Raw genomic sequence first — 19,790 nt, forward strand, 5'->3', positions numbered from 1 at the left:
CCAAGTCCTCAGAAAAATAATTGTTGACCTCTGCAAGTCTGGTTAATCCTTGGGAGAAATTTCCAAACGCCTGAAGGTACCACGTTCATCTGTACAAACAATAGTACGCAAGTATAAACACCATGGGACCACGCAGCCGTCATACCGCTCAGGAAGGAGACGCGTTCTGTCTCCTAGAGATTAACGTACTTTGGTGCGAAACGTGCAAATCAATCTCAGAACAACAGCAAAGGACCTTGTGAAGATGCTGGAGGAAACCGGTCAAAAGTATCTATATCCACAGTAAAATGAGTCCTATATCGACATAACCTGAAAGGCCGCTCAGCAAGGAAGAAGCCACTGCTCCAAAACCGTCATATAAAAGCCAGACTACGGTAGGCAACTGCACACGGGGACAAAGATCGTACTTTTTGGAGAAATGTCCTCTGGTCTGATGAAACAAAAATAGAACTGTTTGGCCATAATGACCATCACTATGTTTGGAGGAAAAAGGAGGCTTGCAAGCTGAAGAACACCATCCCAACCGTGAAGCAAGGGGTGGCAGCATCATGTTGTGGGAGAGCTTTGCTGCAGGACGGACTGGTGCACTTCACAAAATAGATGGCATTATGAGGGGGGGAAATTGTGGATAAATTGAAGCAACATCTCAAGACATCAGTCAGAAAGTTAAAGCTTGGTTGCAAATGGGTCTTCCAAATGGACAATGACCCCAAGCATACTTCCAAAGTTGTGGCAAAATGGCTTAAGGACAACAAAGTCAAGGTATTGGAGTGGCCATCACAAAGCCCTGACCTCAAGCCCATTGAAGATTTGTGGGCAGAACTGAAAAAGTGTGTATGAGCAAGGAGGCCTACAAACCTGACTCAATTACACCAGCTCTGTCAGGAGGATTTGGGCCAAAATTCACCCCACTTATTGTGGGAAGCTTGTGGAAGGCTACCCAAAACGTTTGACCCAAGTTAAACAATTTAAAGGCAAGGCTTCCAAATACTAATTGAGTGTATGTAAACTTCTGACCCACTGGGAATGTGATGAAAGAAATAAAAGCTGAAATAAATCATTCTCTACTATTATTCTGACATTTCACGTTCTTAAAACAAAGTGGCAATCCTAACTGACCTAAAACAGGTAATTTTACTAGGATTAAATGTCAGGAATTGTGAAAAACTGAGTTTAAATGTATTTGGCTAAGGTGTATGTAAACTTCCGACTGCAGCTGCTTTACTCAACAACGAAATATATACTTTTTGCACAGTAGGCCTATTTATCCTGGTCCATCAAATCTTATCAATGACAGACGCCGAAGGCAAAGACGAACATTGTTTGAGACTGTGGGCTTTCCGTCCCAGATGACCATCCCCTCTGCCATTCCATTCCTACGTTGACACATTCAGAGCTAGCCGAGCTAGCTAGGCACCAACAGTTCAACTAGGCAGAGGTAAAACAGGGTGTGTTTCACACAAATGGCTCAACATTTACAATGAAGAAAATTAAATCGCCTATATCTTTACGACCACTGCGTGCTCAATGACGGTCTGCCGCGGTCTCAGCGATTGACATGGACTCTTGTGATAAGGTAAAGACGGATTTTCTCTGCGAAGTAATGACGGAACCGATTACGTCTGGTAACAGGGCACAACTAGCTTTAGTTAGCTAATGGGAATATGAAGCTAGCTAGCTAGGCCCAAAACGTATCTGCAGTTAACAATGTCACTTTAATGTTTTAGAAGTGTCCGTGAGTTTATCCGATGTTTGATTATTGTCAAGGATTTGTCATCTAACTAGATCGTTACGCGTACTAGGCACGCGTGTAAGTAAAGACAAGTGAACTAGCTAACTGGCTAACTAGCCAGTTATCTAAGCAGCTTTTATACCCTTGTCATTTTGGATGGCCAATATCTCATCTGTTCTCCCTGATATGCTGATCTATGTACTAGATATGTTTTAATTGAGGCTAACTATATTGAGAATCTAACTAAACTAGTTACAATACCTATACTGTCACAATGTGTTGACATTAATGGCACTTCATGTCAACATATCGGTTGACATGAACTGACTTAGCTATCTGGTGAACTTTGATGTTTGACACACCGTTAAATAACTAGCTAGATAGTTATTATAATACGGACCAGGGTAAGTTAACTAGATAGGTAGTGACCAGTTACCCGAAACTTCCAGTCTGCAGTGAGTGTGTGGTAGATTGTTGACAACTAACTAGCCAGCTGATTCGCTCTGGAGGAATGTCCGGTTCTTTTGCATTTGAATCACATTCCATTGAGTGACTCCTGCTGCGCATAGAGTAACTTAACTATGATGCAAGTTAGCTACTCTATTATGTGGTCTGACTTACTGTAAGTGCCCATTTAAAATGTCATATTTTTCACTAGGCTTAATTCCATGACAGTATATGGCACCATAGTTTAGGCCACAGAAGGCTGCCATCTAGTATACTGCAGGGTATTGTTTTCAGCTGGCTATTTCTTGAACTGAGTTGTTGGTTAAGGGCTTGACAGTAAGCATTTCACACTAAGGTCGACACCTGTTGTAATCGGCGCGTGTGACAAATACAATGTGATTTGATTTGGATGAAGTCCTCCTGTGTCACCATCAGATGCTACAGGCTGAGTTTTGGTCCACAGTGATGTGATGATGGTGCATGGGAGATTCAAGCACCCAAGATGGTTTCATGCTTGTGACTTTAATATATTTTTCAAAATGTAGTGTACATGCACACACTCGAGCTCATCCACCCACCACTCTGTATTGCCCCCTCTCTTGCCCCCTCCCATTAAACAACAATACAACTTCTCTCTTTCCAGCTGAGAATGTTAGAAGACAATGAATCGGAGACAAAAGCTTGAATGGACAAAGGGTTTGATGGTTGATGGCCCAGTAGTCCCACACAGTTTTGCCAGGCCAGTGCTGCCCTGGCTTTTTCACCACACATCTGGAGCTGAGCTCCACTTATAGGAGCAATTAGGGTTAAGTGCCTTACTCTAGGGCACATCTACAGATTTTTCACCTAGTCGGCTCGGGATTCTAACCAGCGAACTTTCAGGGTGACTGGCCTTACCCTCTAACCGCTAGGCTACCTGCTAATGCATCTTCCATAATCGCTGCTATTCTCTCTCTTCCTCGCTCTAACACGCATACACACACACACGCCAACCTGCAGCCTTTTCCACAATCGCTGCTATTCTCACTCACATCCCAGGCGACAATCAATCAATCACATACAACTCCGTCTGAACAAACAACCTACACCTTCACACCAGCGGAATGGAGAATGGCACCCAGAGTTGGAGACTTTCATCTCCCTCACCAACTTCAAACATCAGCTATCTGAGCAGCTAACCGATCGCTGCAGCTGTACATAGTCTATTGGTAAATAGCCCACCCTTTTCACCTACCTCATCCCCGTACTGTTTTTTATTTATTTACTTTTCTGCTCTTCTGCACACCAATATCTCTACCTGTACATGACCATCTGATCTTTTATCACTCCAGTGTTAATCTGCAAAATTGTAATTATTTGCCTACCTCCTCATGCCTTTTGCACACATTGTATATAGACCCCCCCTTCGTTTTCTACTGTGTTATTGACTTGTTAATTGTTTACTCCATGTGTAACTCTTTGTTGTATGCTCACACTGCTATGCTTTATCTTGGCCAGGTCGCAGTTGCAAATGAGAACTTGTTCTCAACTAGCCTACCTGGTTAAATAAAGGTGAAAAAAAAAAAAAAAAAAAAAAAAAAAAAAAAAAGAACCCAGACCTGGACACAGCCAGGGACTTCCTGGCTGAGTCTCCCCCAGCCAGGGCATACATGTTTGGAGTCTCTTTTCCCTGGTGGACTAGGGCTGGAGTCCTATAGCAACTTGTGTAATTGGCTTATCCTGGTTGGGCCACCATCCTCACTCCTCAACTGATCCTCTCAGGCCTAATCCCGTAACTGTCTTCCCTGTCACCTATAGCCAGGCCTACCTCTTGTAACGTCACCATGCTTCTACACCTGCATTGCTTGCTGTTTGGGGTTTTAGGCTGGGTTTCTGTACAGCACTTTGAGATATCAGCTGATGTACGAAGGGCTATATAAATAAATTTGATTTGATTTGATATAGCCCAACCTACCTCTTGTAACGTCACCTATAGCCCAACCTACCTCTTGTAACGTCACCTATAGCCAGACCTACCTCTTGTAACGTCACCTATAGCCAGGCCTACCTCCTGTAACGTCACCTATAGCCAGGCCTACCTCCTGTAACGTCACCTATAGCCAGGCCTACTTCCTGTAACGTCGCCTATAGCTATCCAGGCCTACTTCCTGTAACGTCGCCTATAGCTAGCCAGGCCTACTTCCTGTAACGTCGCCTATAGCTAGCCAGGCCTACTTCCTGTAACGTCGCCTATAGCTAGCCAGGCCTACTTCCTGTAACGTCGCCTATAGCTAGCCAGGCCTACTTCCTGTAACGTCGCCTATAGCTAGCCAGGCCTACTTCCTGTAACGTCGCCTATAGCTAGCCAGGCCTACTTCCTGTAACGTCGCCTTTAGCTAGCCAGGCCTACTTCCTGTAACGTCGCCTATAGCTAGCCAGGCCTACTTCCTGTAACGTCGCCCCTCACCTAAAGTTTAAATTTACCAACCTCTCCTCTATCAGCATCCTTGTCATCTAAAGTAACACAACCAACCCCTCTGTTTTGTGTAACTAACTTCACGTAATTATCTAAAGTAACCAGCTCTCTTTTAGAGTAGTCCTAACCATCAAACCTCATATGGAAACAAAGCATTGTTTATTTAAAATGTCATATTTTTCACTAGGCTTAATTCCATGACAGTATATGGCACCATAGTTTAGGCCACAGAATGCTGCCATCTAGTATACTGCAGGGTATTGTTTTCAGCTGGCTACGTCACCCCTAGCGCTCTGTGTTGACCAGTCAGGATCCCTGGATCTATCAGATGTCAGCCCACACTGCCCACGGACAGTACAGTAGCACTGGGAAACAATGGCAGTGTGTGTGGTGTGTGTTCACTGCTGTACTGATGCTGGATTCATACATTCCGACCCTGGCTGGGAGAATGGAGTGTCTTTGTGTTGTGAACTCGTGTCAACTCTCCCTCTTCCTTTCCTCCTCTCAGAATGAAAGGGGGGGATGAGGTTGATCTATCCTCTGACCGCAGCTGCCCGCCCCAGTGATAGGTCTGGACTCCATCTCAAATGGCACCCTATTGGGCTCTGGTCAAAAGTAGTGCACTATGAAGGGAATAGGGTGCCATTTGGGACTCAAGCAGCAAGTCCTGATGTGTCAGCTGGGCAGGAAGGCCTGTGATTCAGTCAACATGATGTCAATGGTCAGTTTTGATAAGAGGTGAACCTAGATAAACAGTCCAATGGTCATGACTTAGTAGTCAGACCCAGTTCAGTGTTTCCATATCAGTGTTTAAAGTCCCCTGAAGCAGCATTCATCAGGACTACAAACAAACATTAATTCAATTGATAGCTAAATGTGATTTGGTCGGGGCAACAGAGCAGGGTGGGGGGATGAGGAGAGGGAAGAGTGGGGAGGGGTTGTAGAGATGGTCTGTGTTTCTTCAGTTTCACCCAGAACCCACCCAGGCCCACCCATCCATCCAGACAGACAGACAAGTAAAAGCTCATTGAGAGTGCTTTGACTACATTCCTTTAAGACACTGAGCTGTTGACCTGTTGTAAATGTTTCCCAGCTTTGAGCCAGGCTGTCACCCTGTTGCTGTCCCATCTAGTGGCCTACAGTATCTTTCCACTCTTCCAACCCACTGATGATACCAATACTAGAGCAGTAGGCTGCATCTCATCTGACCTATCCAAACCCTGCAGGACAATGTTTCAAACAATGGATAATTGTCATCCTTTGTATTTTATTTTCAGAGAGGTAGGCCTCTGTTGATTTAACATGGTACTGTGGTTTGTTAGGTAGCTGTACAGGTATGTTTGACACATACTTTGTGACACACATTTTATGATGGATATTTTATGACTAGAGGTCGACCGATGAATCGGAATTCTGTATTTTTGGGCGCCGATTTTAAATTATTATTTTATTTTTATTTTTTACATTTATTTTTCTCCAATTTAAAGTTTATTAAGTTTTCTTGTTTTTCAATCAACCAACAAAACACATTCCACATTCACAGATGTGACAGGCTTTAAAAACACATTCCACATTCACAGATGTGACAGGCTTTAAAAACACATTCCACATTCACAGATGTGACAGGCTTTAAAAACACATTCCACATTCACAGATGTGACAGGCTTTAAAAACACATTCCACATTCACAGATGTGACAGGCTTTAAAAACACATTCCACATTCACAGATGTGACAGGCTTTAAAAAAAGAACAAGTCAAAAAATAATAATACATTTGAACACATATATATATACACATATATATATATATATATATACATACATACATATATATATATACACACACATATGCACACGTACTCAAAAACGAAATTAAAATAAAAACACACAAAACACATATACCACTTGCAGCAGCACTATCAAGGTTCTTATCAGCTATTTCAAGCATTTGCTTAGACGACGGGCCAATAATTAGTTTTTAGGTTTTACAGTACCTTACACAACATGTATCTGCGCATTTCCCTAGTCACCCTGTTCACTCTGTCCAGTTTGAAATATAGTTGAATAGTGGAGACCAGAGTCTATCAAACTTGGGCTGTCTCTTGTGGAGGTCATAAGTGAGCTTTTCAAGAGGAAGAAAGTCAACAATCTGGTCAATCCACATTTTAAATGTAGGAGGGGTATTAGAGGCCCACAATAGAAGAATACATTTCTTTTTTTACATTTTTACATTTTTAATTTATTTTTTATATATATATTTTTTTACACCTTTACTTAATCTTTATTTAACTTGGCAAGTCAGTTAAGAACACATTCTTATTTTCAATGACGGCCCAGGTGGGTTAACTGCCTCGTTCAGGGGCAGAACGACAGATTTTCACCTTGTCGGCTCGGGAGATCCAATCTTGCAACCTTACAGTTAACTAATCCAACGCAATAACGACCTGCCTCTCTCTCGTTGCACTCCACAAGGAGACTGCCTGTTACGCAAATGCAGTAAGCCAAGGTAAGTTGCTAGCTAGCATTAAACTTATAAAAAACAATCAATCACTAGTTAACTACACATGGTTGATGATATTACTAGATATTATCTAGCGTGTCCTGCGTTGCATATTACCTGACTGAGCATACAAGTATCTAAGTATCTGACTGAGCGGTGGTAGGCAGAAGCAGGCGCGTAAACATTCATTCAGACAGCACTGTCGTGCGTTTTGCCAGCAGCTCTTCGTTGTGCATCAAGCATTGCTCTGTTTATGACTTCAAGCCAAGCATTGCGCTGTTTAGGACTTCAAGCCTATCAACTCCCGAGATGAGGCTGGTGTAACCGAAGTGAAATGGCTGGCTAGTTAGCGCGCGCTAATAGCGTTTCAAACTTCACTCGCTCTGAGCCTTGGGGTGGTTGTTTCCCTTGTTCTGCATGGGTAACGCTGCTTTGATGTGGTGGAGAGGGACGGAAGCTATACTGTTACACTGGCAATACTAATGTGACTATAAGAACATCCAATATAATACATCAATGATTTTATTGATGTATTATATTAAGTTAAAATAAGTGTTCATTCAGTATTGTTGTAATTGTCATTATTACAAATACATTTAAAAAATAAAATCGGCCGAATAATCGGTATCGGATTTTTTGGTCCTCCAATAATCATTATCGGCGTTGAAAAATCATAATCGGTCGACCTCTATTTATGACCTGTATTATTTTGACATTTCATCACAGCCTTCCTCCCCTCCACACCCACACATACCACACACACACACACACACACGCATACCACACACACACACACACGCATACCACACAAACACATACATATCACACACACGCATACCACACAAACACATACATACCACACACACACACACACGCATACCACACACACGCACACACGCATACCACACAAACACATACATATCACACACACGCACACCACACACACACATACATATCACGTCGTCTTTAGAGACCTTATGTAACACATAGTTCGCTACTAGTGTAATCTCTCTGGGAAGAATGAGCAGCTATATATAGCTGGCCCATAAAGTCCTCCTGAAGATGCTGGGTGACTGAGTCATTACCACCCCGGCTCTGCTGGTTGCTCTCTGGTGGCTCTGAGGTGAAGTTTCCCCTAGGTACAGATCTAGGATCAGATTCCCCTCCCCCAATCCTAACCTAAACCAATAGTGGGGGAAATGCAAAACTAACTCAAGATCAGCATCTAAGGGGCACCTTCAGGGCCAGACTTGGACCAGGCAGGGCCATAGGAAAGTAATGTCTCAGGACAGAATGCTGATGGTAGGAGTGCTACCTGTTTTAGGAGGTAGGAGTGCTACCTGTGTTTAATGTTAGTGGTAGCTGGTAGGGAGAGGGGCTCTTTGGATGAAAGGGGCAAAAATGTTTACCAATGAAGCATAACAGTTCCAAGACACTCCCTAAAAATGCTGTATTGTGTTGGCCTAACTTAATAGGAAGGGTTAGGCTGAAAGCACAGGTATTGTGTGGTACTGTGTGTTCTAAGGCCCTCAGTCAGTCATGTTTTCTGAGTACAAGGAAACAGTCCTCTGCTCTCCACACCACTCTGATCTGATCAGTGTCAGACCAACCAGGAAGTGTTTCTCTTGCACCAGGTTACATGTTGCTGTGTCTGTCTGCTACACTCACACGTCCCCTGATCACACTGCTCTAAGGTCAACACTTTGTTATGCTTTCATCGTCTGTGACCGACCTGGCACCCTATTCCCTATATAAGTAAGTAGCCTTGTCCACATTAAAACAGCCCATAGTGCAGGACCTGTCCAGTCAGGTCCTGTCCAGTCAGGTCCTGTCAGGTCCTGTCCAGTCAGGTCCTGTCAGGTCCTGTCCCGTCAGGTCCTGTCAGGTCCTGTCCAGCCAGGTCCTGTCAGGTCCTGTCAGGTCCTGTCCTCTCCTGTCAGGTCCTGTCAGGTCCTGTCCTCTCCTGTCCAGTCAGGTCCTGTCCTCTCCTGTCCAGTCAGGTCCTGTCCTCTCCTGTCCAGTCAGGTCCTGTCCTCTCCTGTTCAGTCAGGTCCTGTCCTCTCCTGTTCAGTCAGGTCCTGTCCTCTCCTGTTCAGTCAGGTCCTGTCCTCTCCTGTTCAGTCAGGTCCTGTCCTCTCCTGTTCAGTCAGGTCCTGTCCTCTCCTGTCCAGTCAGGTCCTGTCCTCTCCTGTCCAGTCAGGTCCTCTCCTGTCCAGTCAGGTCCTGTCCTCTTGTCAGGTCCTGTCCTCTTGTCAGGTCCTGTCCTCTCCTGTCCAGTCAGGTCCTCTCCTGTCAGGTCCTCTCCTGTCCAGTCAGGTCCTCTCCTGTCATGTCCTCTCCTGTCATGTCCTATCCTCTCCTGTCAGGTCCTGTCCAGTCAGGTCCTGTCCCGTCAGGTCCTGTCCCGTCAGGTCCTGTCAGGTCCTGTCCCGTCAGGTCCTGTCCAGCCCGGTCCTGTCAGGTCCTGTCCAGCCCGGTCCTGTCAGGTCCTGTCCAGTCAGGTCCTGTCCTCTCCTGTCAGGTCCTGTCAGGTCCTGTCCTCTCCTGTCCAGTCAGGTCCTGTCCTCTCCTGTCCAGTCAGGTCCTCTCTTGTCAGGTCCTGTCCTCTCCTCTCCAGTCAGGTCCTGTCCTCTCCTGTCAGATCCTGTCCTCTCCTCTCCAGTCAGGTCCTCTCCTGTCCTGTCCTGTCAGGTCCTGTCCTCTCCTGTCAGGTCCTGTCCTCTCCAGTCAGGTCCTCTCCTGTCCAGTCAGGTCCTCTCCTGTCCAGTCAGGTCCTCTCCTGTCCAGTCAGGTCTTCTCCTGTCCAGTCAGGTCCTCTCCTGTCCAGTCAGGTCCTCTCCTGTCAGGTCCTCTCATGTCCTGTCAGGTCCTCTCCTGTCCAGTCAGGTCCTCTCCTGTCCAGTCAGGTCCTCTCCTGTCCAGTCAGGTCCTCTCCTGTCCAGTCAGGTCCTCTCCTGTCCAGTCAGGTCCTCTCCTGTCCAGTCAGGTCTTCTCCTGTCCAGTCAGGTCCTCTCCTGTCCAGTCAGGTCCTCTCCTGTCCAGTCAGGTCCTCTCCTGTCCAGTCAGGTCTTCTCCTGTCCAGTCAGGTCCTCTCCTGTCCAGTCAGGTCCTCTCCTGTCCAGTCAGGTCCTCTCCTGTCCAGTCAGGTCCTCTCCTGTCCAGTCAGGTCCTCTCCTGTCCAGTCAGGTCCTCTCCTGTCCAGTCAGGTCCTCTCCTCTCCAGTCAGGTCCTGTCCTGTCAGGTCCTGTCCTGTCCTGTCAGGTCCTGTCCTCTCCTGTCAGGTCCTGTCCTCTCCAGTCAGGTCCTCTCCTGTCCAGTCAGGTCCTCTCCTGTCCAGTCAGGTCCTCTCCTGTCCAGTCAGGTCCTCTCCTGTCCAGTCAGGTCCTCTCCTGTCCAGTCAGGTCTTCTCCTGTCCAGTCAGGTCCTCTCCTGTCCAGTCAGGTCCTCTCCAGTCAGGTCCTCTCCTGTCAGGTCCTCTCCTGTCCAGTCAGGTCCTCTCCTGTCCAGTCAGGTCCTCTCCTGTCCAGTCAGGTCTTCTCCTGTCCAGTCAGGTCTTCTCCTGTCCAGTCAGGTCCTCTCCTGTCCAGTCAGGTCCTCTCCTGTCCAGTCAGGTCCTCTCCTGTCCAGTCAGGTCCTCTCCTGTCCAGTCAGGTCCTCTCCTGTCCAGTCAGGTCCCGTCCTCTCCTGTCCAGTCAGGTCCTCTCCTGTCCAGTCAGGTCCTGTCCAGTCAGGTCCTCTCCTGTCATGTCCTGTCCAGTCAGGTCCTGTCCTCTCCTGTCCAGTCAGGTCCTCTCCTGTCAGGTCCTCTCCTGTCATGTCCTATCCTCTCCTGTCAGGTCCTGTCCAGTCAGGTCCTGTCAGGTCCTGTCCCGTCAGGTCCTGTCCAGTCAGGTCCTGTCCCGTCAGGTCCTGTCCAGCCAGGTCCTGTCCAGTCAGGTCCTGTCAGGTCCCGTCCTCTCCTGTCCAGTCAGGTCCCGTCCTCTCCTGTCCAGTCAGGTCCTGTCCTCTCCTGTCCAGTCAGGTCCTCTCTTGTCAGGTCCTGTCCTCTTGTCAGGTCCTGTCCTATCCTCTCCTGTCCAGTCAGGTCCTGTCCTCTCCTGTCCAGTCAGGTCCTGTCCTGTCCTGTCAGGTCCTGTCCTGTCCTGTCAGGTCCTGTCCTCTCCTGTCAGGTCCTGTCCTCTCCAGTCAGGTCCTCTCCTGTCCAGTCAGGTCCTCTCCTGTCCAGTCAGGTCCTCTCCTGTCCAGTCAGGTCCGGTCCTCTCCTGTCCAGTCAGGTCCTGTCCTGTCCAGTCAGCTCCTGTCCTGTCAGGTCCTATCCTCTCCTGTCCAGTCAGGTCCTATCCTCTCCTGTCAGGTCCTGTCCTCTCCTGTCCAGTCAGGTCCTGTCTGTGACGTCCGTGTCTGACTGCCTCTGTCTCTCCTTGCAGGATGTGAAACTGTCAGCCGAAGTGGAGCCGTTTATCCCACAAAAGAAAGGTCTGGAAGGAGCGCTGGTCACCATGAGCTTGTCTGGAGGAGAAGGAGGAGGGGGGGTAGAGCCCACCCCAATCCCCAGCTACCTCATCACCTGCTACCCTTTTGTCCAGGAGAACCAACCCAACAGGTAGACACATCACCCTATACATCGTATAGTCCCTAGATCATGCAGCCTACACCCTACACACTAAGGGCAGGTTTCCTGGACACAGATTAAACCTAGTCCTGGATTAAAAACTATATTCAATGGGGAATTTCTGAGCACATGTCTTTTCATTCAAAACTAGGCTTAATCTGTGTCTGGTAATCTGACCCTAAGAGCCTGAGGTGCGACTGTCACTGATTTAATCTGTATTGGAACTACCCAGCCTCTGTCCCTGAGCCGCTGACAGTTAGCCTAGCATTAGCTCGGAAAGAATCTTTATGGAGTCCAGGAATATTCCTGTTTCTGACCCTCCTCCAGGAATGTGCCCATGTCAGTGGGAAAACTGATGGGGTCTTCCTTCTGATTCACCTAAGGAAACCCCCATATACCGTGTGAGTGTTACACACAGCTAGGCTGTGAATGATCAGGGCAGAAAGATATACCAGGCACTCTGATTTTTTATAAAAACACACCAAAAACAGATGACCATGCTTTGTAACGTTTCTAAAAACAAGAAATGTGATATTACGCTTATATTTTTTAACCAAAATTTAATAGACAAATTGTTGAGTTGGCCCTTTAAGGGCGGGAGGTTACCTTGGTGTGTGAGATTTGGGATCTGACTCATTGCTATCAGTTGAAGCAACCGACTCAAACTAATGTTGAAAAACTACTGAACTTGTGAGCAAAACAATGTAAATAGCCAAGGAACACGAAGACAAAGTCTCACTTTGTAGATGTTTGTGGAAAGTAGACCAACTTTTATGCCTGTGCACAGTGCCTCCAAAAATGAATCTATCAGCATTTCACTCAGTGAGCTCAGCTGTGCCAGATGGGACATACAGTTGAAGTCAGAAGTTGATACACACCTTAGCCAAATACATTTAAACTAATTTTTTCACAATTCCTGACATTTAATCATAGTAAAAATTCCCTGTCTTAGGTCAGTTAGAATCACCACTTTATTTTAAGAATGTGAAATGTCAGAATAATAGTAGAGAATTATTTATTTCAGCTTTTATTTATTTCATCACATTCCCAGTGGGTCAGTTTACATACACTGAATTAGTATTTGGTAGCATTGCCTTTAAATTGTTTAACTAAGGTCAAATGTTTCAGGTAGCCTTCCACAATAAGTTGGGTGAATTTTGGCCCATTCCTCCTGACAGAGCTGGTGTAACTGAGTCAGGTTTGTAGGCCTCCTTGCTCATACACTCTTTTTCAGTTCTGCCCACACATTTTCTACAGGATTGAGGTCAGGGCTTTTTGATGGCCACTCCAAACCTTGACTTTGTTGTCCTGAAGCCAATTTACAACTTTGGAAGTATTCTTGGGGTCATTGTCCATTTGGAAGACTCATTTGTGACCAAGCTTTAACTTCCTGACTGATGTCTTGAGATGTTGCTTCAATATATCCACATCATTTCCCCTCCTCATGATACCATCTCTTTTGTGAAGTGCACCAGTCCCTCCTGCAGCAAAGCACCCCCAAAACATGATGCTGCCACCCCCGTGCTTCACGGTTGGGATGGTGTTCTTCGGCTTGCAAGCATCCCCCTTTTTCCTCCAAACATGGTGATGGTCATTATGGCCAAACAGTTCTATTTTTGTTTCATCAGACTAGAAGACATTTCTCCGAAAGTACGATCTTTGTCCCCATGTGCAGTTGCCTACCGTAGTCTGGCTTTTTTATGGCGGTTTTGGAGTAGATGAACCAGACTTGTGGAGGTCTACACTTTCTTTTCCGAAGTCTTGGCTGATGGGCGGCAGTGTAGCCTAGTGGTTAGAGCGTTGGACTAGTAACCGAAAGGTTGCAAGTTCAAATCCCCGAGCTGACAAGGTACAAATCTGTCGTTCTGCCCCTGAACAGGCAGTTAACCCACTGTTCCTAGGCCGTCATTGAAAATAAGAATTTGTTCTTAACTGACTTGCCTGGTTAAATAAAGGTAAAATTAAATGTATTTTGATTTTCCCACGATGTCAAGCAAAGAGGCACTGGTAGATCTTGAAATACATCTACAGGTACACCTCCAATTGACGCAAATCAGAAGCTTCTAAAGCCATGACATTTTCTGGAATTCTCCAAGCTGTTTAAAGGCACAGTCAACATAGTGTATGTAAACTTCTGACCCACTGGAATTGTGATACAGTGAATTATAAGTGAAATAATCTATCTGTAAACAATTGTTAGAAAGATTACTTGTGTCAAGCACAAAGTAGATGTCCTAACCAACTTGCCAAAACTATAGTTTGTTAACAAGAAATTTGTGGAGTGGTTGAAAAATGAGTTTTAATGACTCCAACCTAAGTGTATGTAAACTAGTTTTAATGACTCCAACCTAAGTGGATGTAAACTTCTGACTTCAACTGTAGGATTGATATTTCTTTGTGGAATTAGCAGCTTTGAAACAAAATAGTTGAAATACTTTAAAAACAGATACTGCAACATTTTCTGAGCACTAACTCACATGTGCTCATACTTGACTTTGGCTTTGACTTTGACTTTTTATTCAGGAATGTAATGCTCCCACCGTAGAGCCCTGCACATTGACCAGCCAATGGGGTTGGTGAAATATACATTTTACCCACAGGTGTCGGGTGTTAACTTTATGCCCTGGATGTGATTGAGAGCTGTCGACCTGTGTGTGTGTCCTGTGCGTTTCTCTTTGTCAGGTGTCGGGGGTTAACTTTATGCCCTGGATGTGATTGAGAGCTGTTGACCTGTGTGTGTGTCCTGTGCGTTTCTCTTTGTCAGGGGTGATCTGCCTCATGCTGCACGTTCGTTTCCTTCCTGTCTGTTTTGAATAGCAGGAAGTGGTCTCTCAAGACCACCGGCTGTGAAAATGTCAGCTGGATCCTTGTCAGCCACACACACACACACACACACACAGTCAGCTCTACACTGATATCAGCAGTGTAACAAGCTTTGTCTTAGTTTGACACAGTTTTCTCTGGCCTCCTACGGGTATATTAGTCCTAATATGTTGTATATTCATACAATCATCACTACACCAGTCATTTGTTCTCTCCCTCCCCTCTACAGACAACAGCACCCCATGTATAGCGGAGGAGGGGACCTGCGCTGGCAGCAGCCCAACCCCAGCCCAGGTGGTCCGTACCTAGCTTACCCCATCCTGTCCTCCCCCCAGCCTCCAGTCTCCAACGACTACACCTACTACCAGATCATGCCTGCACCCTGCTCCCCCATGATGGGCTTTTACCAGGTAGGTAGCTGAAATGTTAGGGGGTTAGAGGCAGACCAGTAGTTAGAAGGTTGCTAGTTCAAATCCTGGGCGAGGAGATAGAACAGGGAAGTGAATTAGCAACCCGGAGGACTGCTGGTGTCAGATCTCAGGTACTATTCACCTTCAATGTGCCCTTTCGCTTGGTAGGTAGTGGAGTGTGTTGTTTTTGGGAGAAGAGGTTTACAAGACTAGTAGCCTGAAGAAATGGTTAGGAGAACAGAAGAAGTGGAGGATAAATGTTCATTGTCACAGGTACTATTCATTGCCAATGTGCCCTTCAGCATGGTAGGTAGTGGAGTATGTGTGAATGTTTGTCACAGATGGAAAATACAGTTGTTCTGTTCCTCTACCAGCCCTTCCCAGGAACGTACGCCGGGCCCCTGCAGCCTGGCGTGGTAAACCCTATATCAGCTGACGTCAGCGAGAGACCGGCCCCTCTCGGACAGGCGTTTGGACTAGCTAATCAGAGAGGTGGGAGGGGCATGGTCAGACCTGCCGTTCTACCCAAGGTAAGAGGTTAGAGGTCAAACATGTTATTCTGCTGGTCTACCCTAATGCAAGGTGCTCAGGTCCATACTTCATTTTTACATTACTGATTGCAATACATGTATCACTAGCCACTTTAAACTATGCCACTTTGTTTACATCCCCTACATTACTCATCTTATATGTATATACTATACTCGATACCATCTACTGCATCTTGCCTATGCCGCTCTGTACCATCACTCATTCATATATCTTTATGTACATATTCTTTATCCCTTGTGTGTATAAGGTAGTAGTTTTGGAATTGTTAGTTAGATTACTCGTTGGTTATTACTGCATTGTCGGAACTAGAAGCACAAGCATTTCGCTACACTCACATTAACATCTGCTAACCATGTGTATGTGACATACATTTGATCAATTAATACCATCATTGAATTCATTAATTAATACCATTAATTGGGTCGTATAACATCAATATACAAAATAATGTTTCATGTTATTATAGTCTATGTTCTATCAGCAGCAGCAGGTGGGGTTGTGTCAGTCCCTGAGGGCCAGAAGGCCCCCCATGAGGCCTGTAGCTGTCCAGAAGGAGGTGTGTTCCTCTGGGCCAGATGGACGGACCAAGACAGTCCTACTCGTGGACGCTGCCCAACAGACTGGTACGTTTATAACCAGTAACATACTAGTACCAATACTAGTACATTGTAGTACTAGTTGAGCCCAGGGTTTGACTCAGGTTTGCATTGCCAAACCCCTGTATACTGGTCTTAAAGTATGTCCACAGATGAATGACGGGCCTAACTCTTCTCTAACTTCTGTACAGGGTTGTGTACTGACTGTATGTGCCTGACTGTGGTCTAAGCCTTCATTACAGTATAAAGGCTTTACATAATGAAACTTACACAGTCAACCACAGAGCATCTAGATCCTACTGAGCTGAGAGAACAGGTTTACAATGATGATGCTTTATCATACTGAGACACTGGCTACGTTTACACAGTCAACCACAGAGCATCTAGATCCTACTGAGCTGAGAGAACAGGTTTACAATGATGATGCTTTATCATACTGAGACACTGGCTACGTTTACACAGTCAACCACAGAGCATCTAGATCCTACTGAGCTGAGAGAACAGGTTTACAATGATGACGCTTCATCATACTGAGACACTATGGCTACGTTTACACAGGCAGCCCAGTCTATTTATTTTCTTGACCTAATTGGTCTTTTGACCAATCAGATCAGCTCTGAAAAAGATCTGATGTGATTTGTCAAAGACAAATTAGTGGAAAAAACATCACAACTGGGTTGCCTGTGTAAACGGAGCCTATGATACCCATCCTGCTGGGAAGACAGTAGGAATGTAGAGTTTCAGGTTGGAGAGGTCTACTGTGCACGCCTGCAGTACGTGTTGTCCTCTGTGATACCTCTGGCTGGGGGAATAATGCTACTTTTGATTTTTTTTTACCTTTATTTAACCAGGAAGGGCTCATTGAGATTAAAATCTCTTTTTCAAGAGCGCCCTGGCCAACATAGGCAGCACCAAGTCATTACAAAAAAATTACAGATAGACAACTTGAAACTACAAGTAATCTAGTAAAAACCATTGAATTCACAAGAGTATAAAACAGCAAATTGAAAACATTGACAGGTCAGGGAATCAGCCTCAAAATCCTTCATCAGTGATTTAAAAACACCAATCAGGACAAGTTCTTCCAGTTTAAAAGTATTTTGTAAGGCGTTCCAAGACGATGGCGCAGAGTACGTAAAAGCCCTTTTACCAAATTCAGTTGGGACATTTGGAACAGTTCGCAGAATAAAGTTCAGCGAACGAAGATAGTACCCACCACATTTCTGAACAATAAACATGCACAAATAAAAAGGTAGTAAACCCAAAATGTCTTTGTAAATAAAAGTATACCAGTGACGGAGCCTACCAGTGACTAGAGAAGGCCAGCCAACCCTGGTATACAAAGTGCAGTGGTGCGTAAGGGTTTTAAAATAAATCTCAAAGTGCCATGGTAAAGAGTGTCAATTTATCTCAAACACTGAGCGGAAGCATTCATATATACAATATCCCCATAGTCTAGTAAAGGCATAAATGTAGCTGATTACTAGCCTCCTTCTGGCTTCAAAAGAAAAACAGGCCTTATTCCTAAAATAAAATCCCAATTTCAGCTTCAGTTTTTTGTAAGTTGTTGAATATGTCATTTAAATGAGAGGCCGTCATCAATTAAAATTCCAAGATATTTATATGAGGTTACAACCTCAATCTCCTTGCCCTGACAGGTAGTAATAGGTGAAAGGTTTATTTATTGCATTAGAAAACACCATTAGTTTAGTTTTGTCAATATTGAGGATACGTTTCAATTGACACAAGGTATGTTGAACAGTATAAAAAGCAGTTTGCATGTTCTGGAAAGCTGTTGTAATAGACGAGGCACAACAGTAAATAACAGTATCATCAGCATAAAAATGAGGTTGCATTTTGGACATTTTTGTCTAAATCATTTATATAAATAGTGATAAGAGCGGACCAAGTACAGAGCCTTGGGGCACACCATTCAAGACAGACAATTTAACAGACATAAGCCCATCAAATTGAGTGCACTGAGTTCAATCAGACAGATAGTTAGCAAACCGTGCAACTGCATGCTCCGAAAGACCTACACTCAACAATCTCTGCCTTGGTATAGCATGATCAACTGTATCAAAAGCCTTAGAGGGATCCATAAAAAGCGAGACACAGTGCTGTTTTTTGTCAATGGCTTCAGTGATATCATTTAAAACCTTCATGGCTGCTGTAATTGTGCTATGCTTCTTCCTGAAGCCCAAATGGTACATTGATAAAATATAGTTAGTAAACAAAAACTATTTTAGCTGTTCACTTACAAGGGTGACAGCTTTGAGATTGGCCTATAATTATTTAAGAGTTGGATCTCCCCCTTTTAAAAGTGGTTGGACAAATGCTACTCAATGTGATTAAGAGTTAGATCCATAATGAGATGGACATCACATTGGTTGTTAACCAGTAAAGGTGCAATAAGCATCTAAATGCTACGTCTCTGCTTGCCACTGCTGCTGCCTGCTCTTTGGGGTCAAGGCCGGGTTACTGTAGAGCACTTTGGGACAACCGCTGATGTAAAAAATAAAAAAACCAAAAAATCAATTTTGGGGCTGGTTTCCTGGACCAAGATTATGTCTGGTCCTAGACTAAAAAGATATCTCCATTTAAATATCTCTTCAGTCCAAGGACTAGGCTTAATGTATTGATAGATTGATCTGTGATATCTGTCTGTCTGTAGACTTCCCAGGGGACAATGCGTGTGGTCGTGGTGCGTCGGAGCGGGCCAGCCCCCTGCTGTGGAAGAACCTTCCCCGGAGAAGGCGGGCCTCGCACCCTGCCGAGAGCTCCAGCGAGGCGGACATCGACAGCGACAGCGGATACTGCAGCCCCAAACACAACCAGCAGGCCCCGGGGGTTACGCAACACAATGCCCACGCTGCTATAGCTCCTACGGTAGGCCCTAACTCTAACCCGGTGGTAGAGCCAACACTATACTGCTGTTTAGTACTGTGGTGTCCAACACAATGCCCATGCTGCTATAGCTCCTACGGTAGGCCCGAACTCTAACCCGGTGGTAGAGCCAACACTATACTGCTGTTTAGTACTGTGGTGTCCAACACAACTATCAGGCCCCGGGGGTTAGGCAACACAATGCCCACGCTGCTATAGCTCCTACGGTAGGCCCTAACTCTAACCCGGTGGTAGGCCCAACACTATACTGCTGTTTAGTACTGTGGTGTCCAACACAATGCCCACGCTGCTATAGCTCCTACGGTAGGCCCCCCCCCCCCCCCTTTAACCTTAACCATTTACTACTTTATAGTACTGTTAACTACTGTAAACCCAAGCACGACTGTAGCCCCGGGGCTCCACAACACTCGCCACAGCTCCTACGATGGTAGGCCCTATCCCTTACCCTAACTCTATAGTACTGAAGCCTCAAACACAAGGTAACCCTGACCCCAGACCTAGCTATAACCTAACCTGCACGTGCATGACTGAAGTGAAATATCTGACATGCTTCTTCTCTCTCTCTCCGTCTCTCTCTCTCTCTCCTCTCCGTCTCTCTCTCTCTCCGTCTCTCTCTCTCTCTCGTCTCTCTGTCTCTCTCTGTCTCTTCTCTCTCTCTGTCTCTCTCTCTCTCCTGGTCTCTTCTCGTCTCTCTCTCTCCATCTCTCTCTCTCCGTCTCTTCTCTCTCGCTCTCTCTCCTGTCTCTGTCTCTCTC

General features: G+C 45.5%; 1 protein-coding gene across 3 annotated transcripts; it reads left to right on the forward strand.

Annotated features, from left to right (window-relative positions):
- The first annotated feature begins 1,311 nt into the window (after positions 1 to 1,311).
- Positions 1,312 to 19,319, forward strand: LOC116360457 (selenocysteine insertion sequence-binding protein 2-like). Of its 3 annotated transcripts, none has more exons than XM_031815150.1 (6): positions 1,312 to 1,576; positions 11,563 to 11,738; positions 14,800 to 14,980; positions 15,355 to 15,510; positions 15,999 to 16,155; positions 18,803 to 19,319. In XM_031815150.1, exons 1-6 carry the CDS (start codon positions 1,559 to 1,561, stop codon positions 19,129 to 19,131), a joined length of 1,017 nt encoding a protein of 338 aa, XP_031671010.1. In that variant the 5' UTR covers positions 1,312 to 1,558; the 3' UTR covers positions 19,132 to 19,319. The 3 variants fall into 3 exon arrangements, with proteins under 3 accessions (XP_031671010.1, XP_031671011.1, XP_031671012.1); XM_031815151.1 differs by having other exon boundaries at positions 1,314 to 1,576; positions 16,014 to 16,155; positions 18,803 to 19,308; XM_031815152.1 differs by having other exon boundaries at positions 1,314 to 1,576; positions 16,017 to 16,155; positions 18,803 to 19,306.
- The last annotated feature ends 471 nt before the right edge of the window (positions 19,320 to 19,790 follow it).

The sequence above is a fragment of the Oncorhynchus kisutch genome, linkage group LG3, assembly GCF_002021735.2.
Source record: "Oncorhynchus kisutch isolate 150728-3 linkage group LG3, Okis_V2, whole genome shotgun sequence".
NCBI classification, from domain to species: domain Eukaryota; kingdom Metazoa; phylum Chordata; class Actinopteri; order Salmoniformes; family Salmonidae; genus Oncorhynchus; species Oncorhynchus kisutch.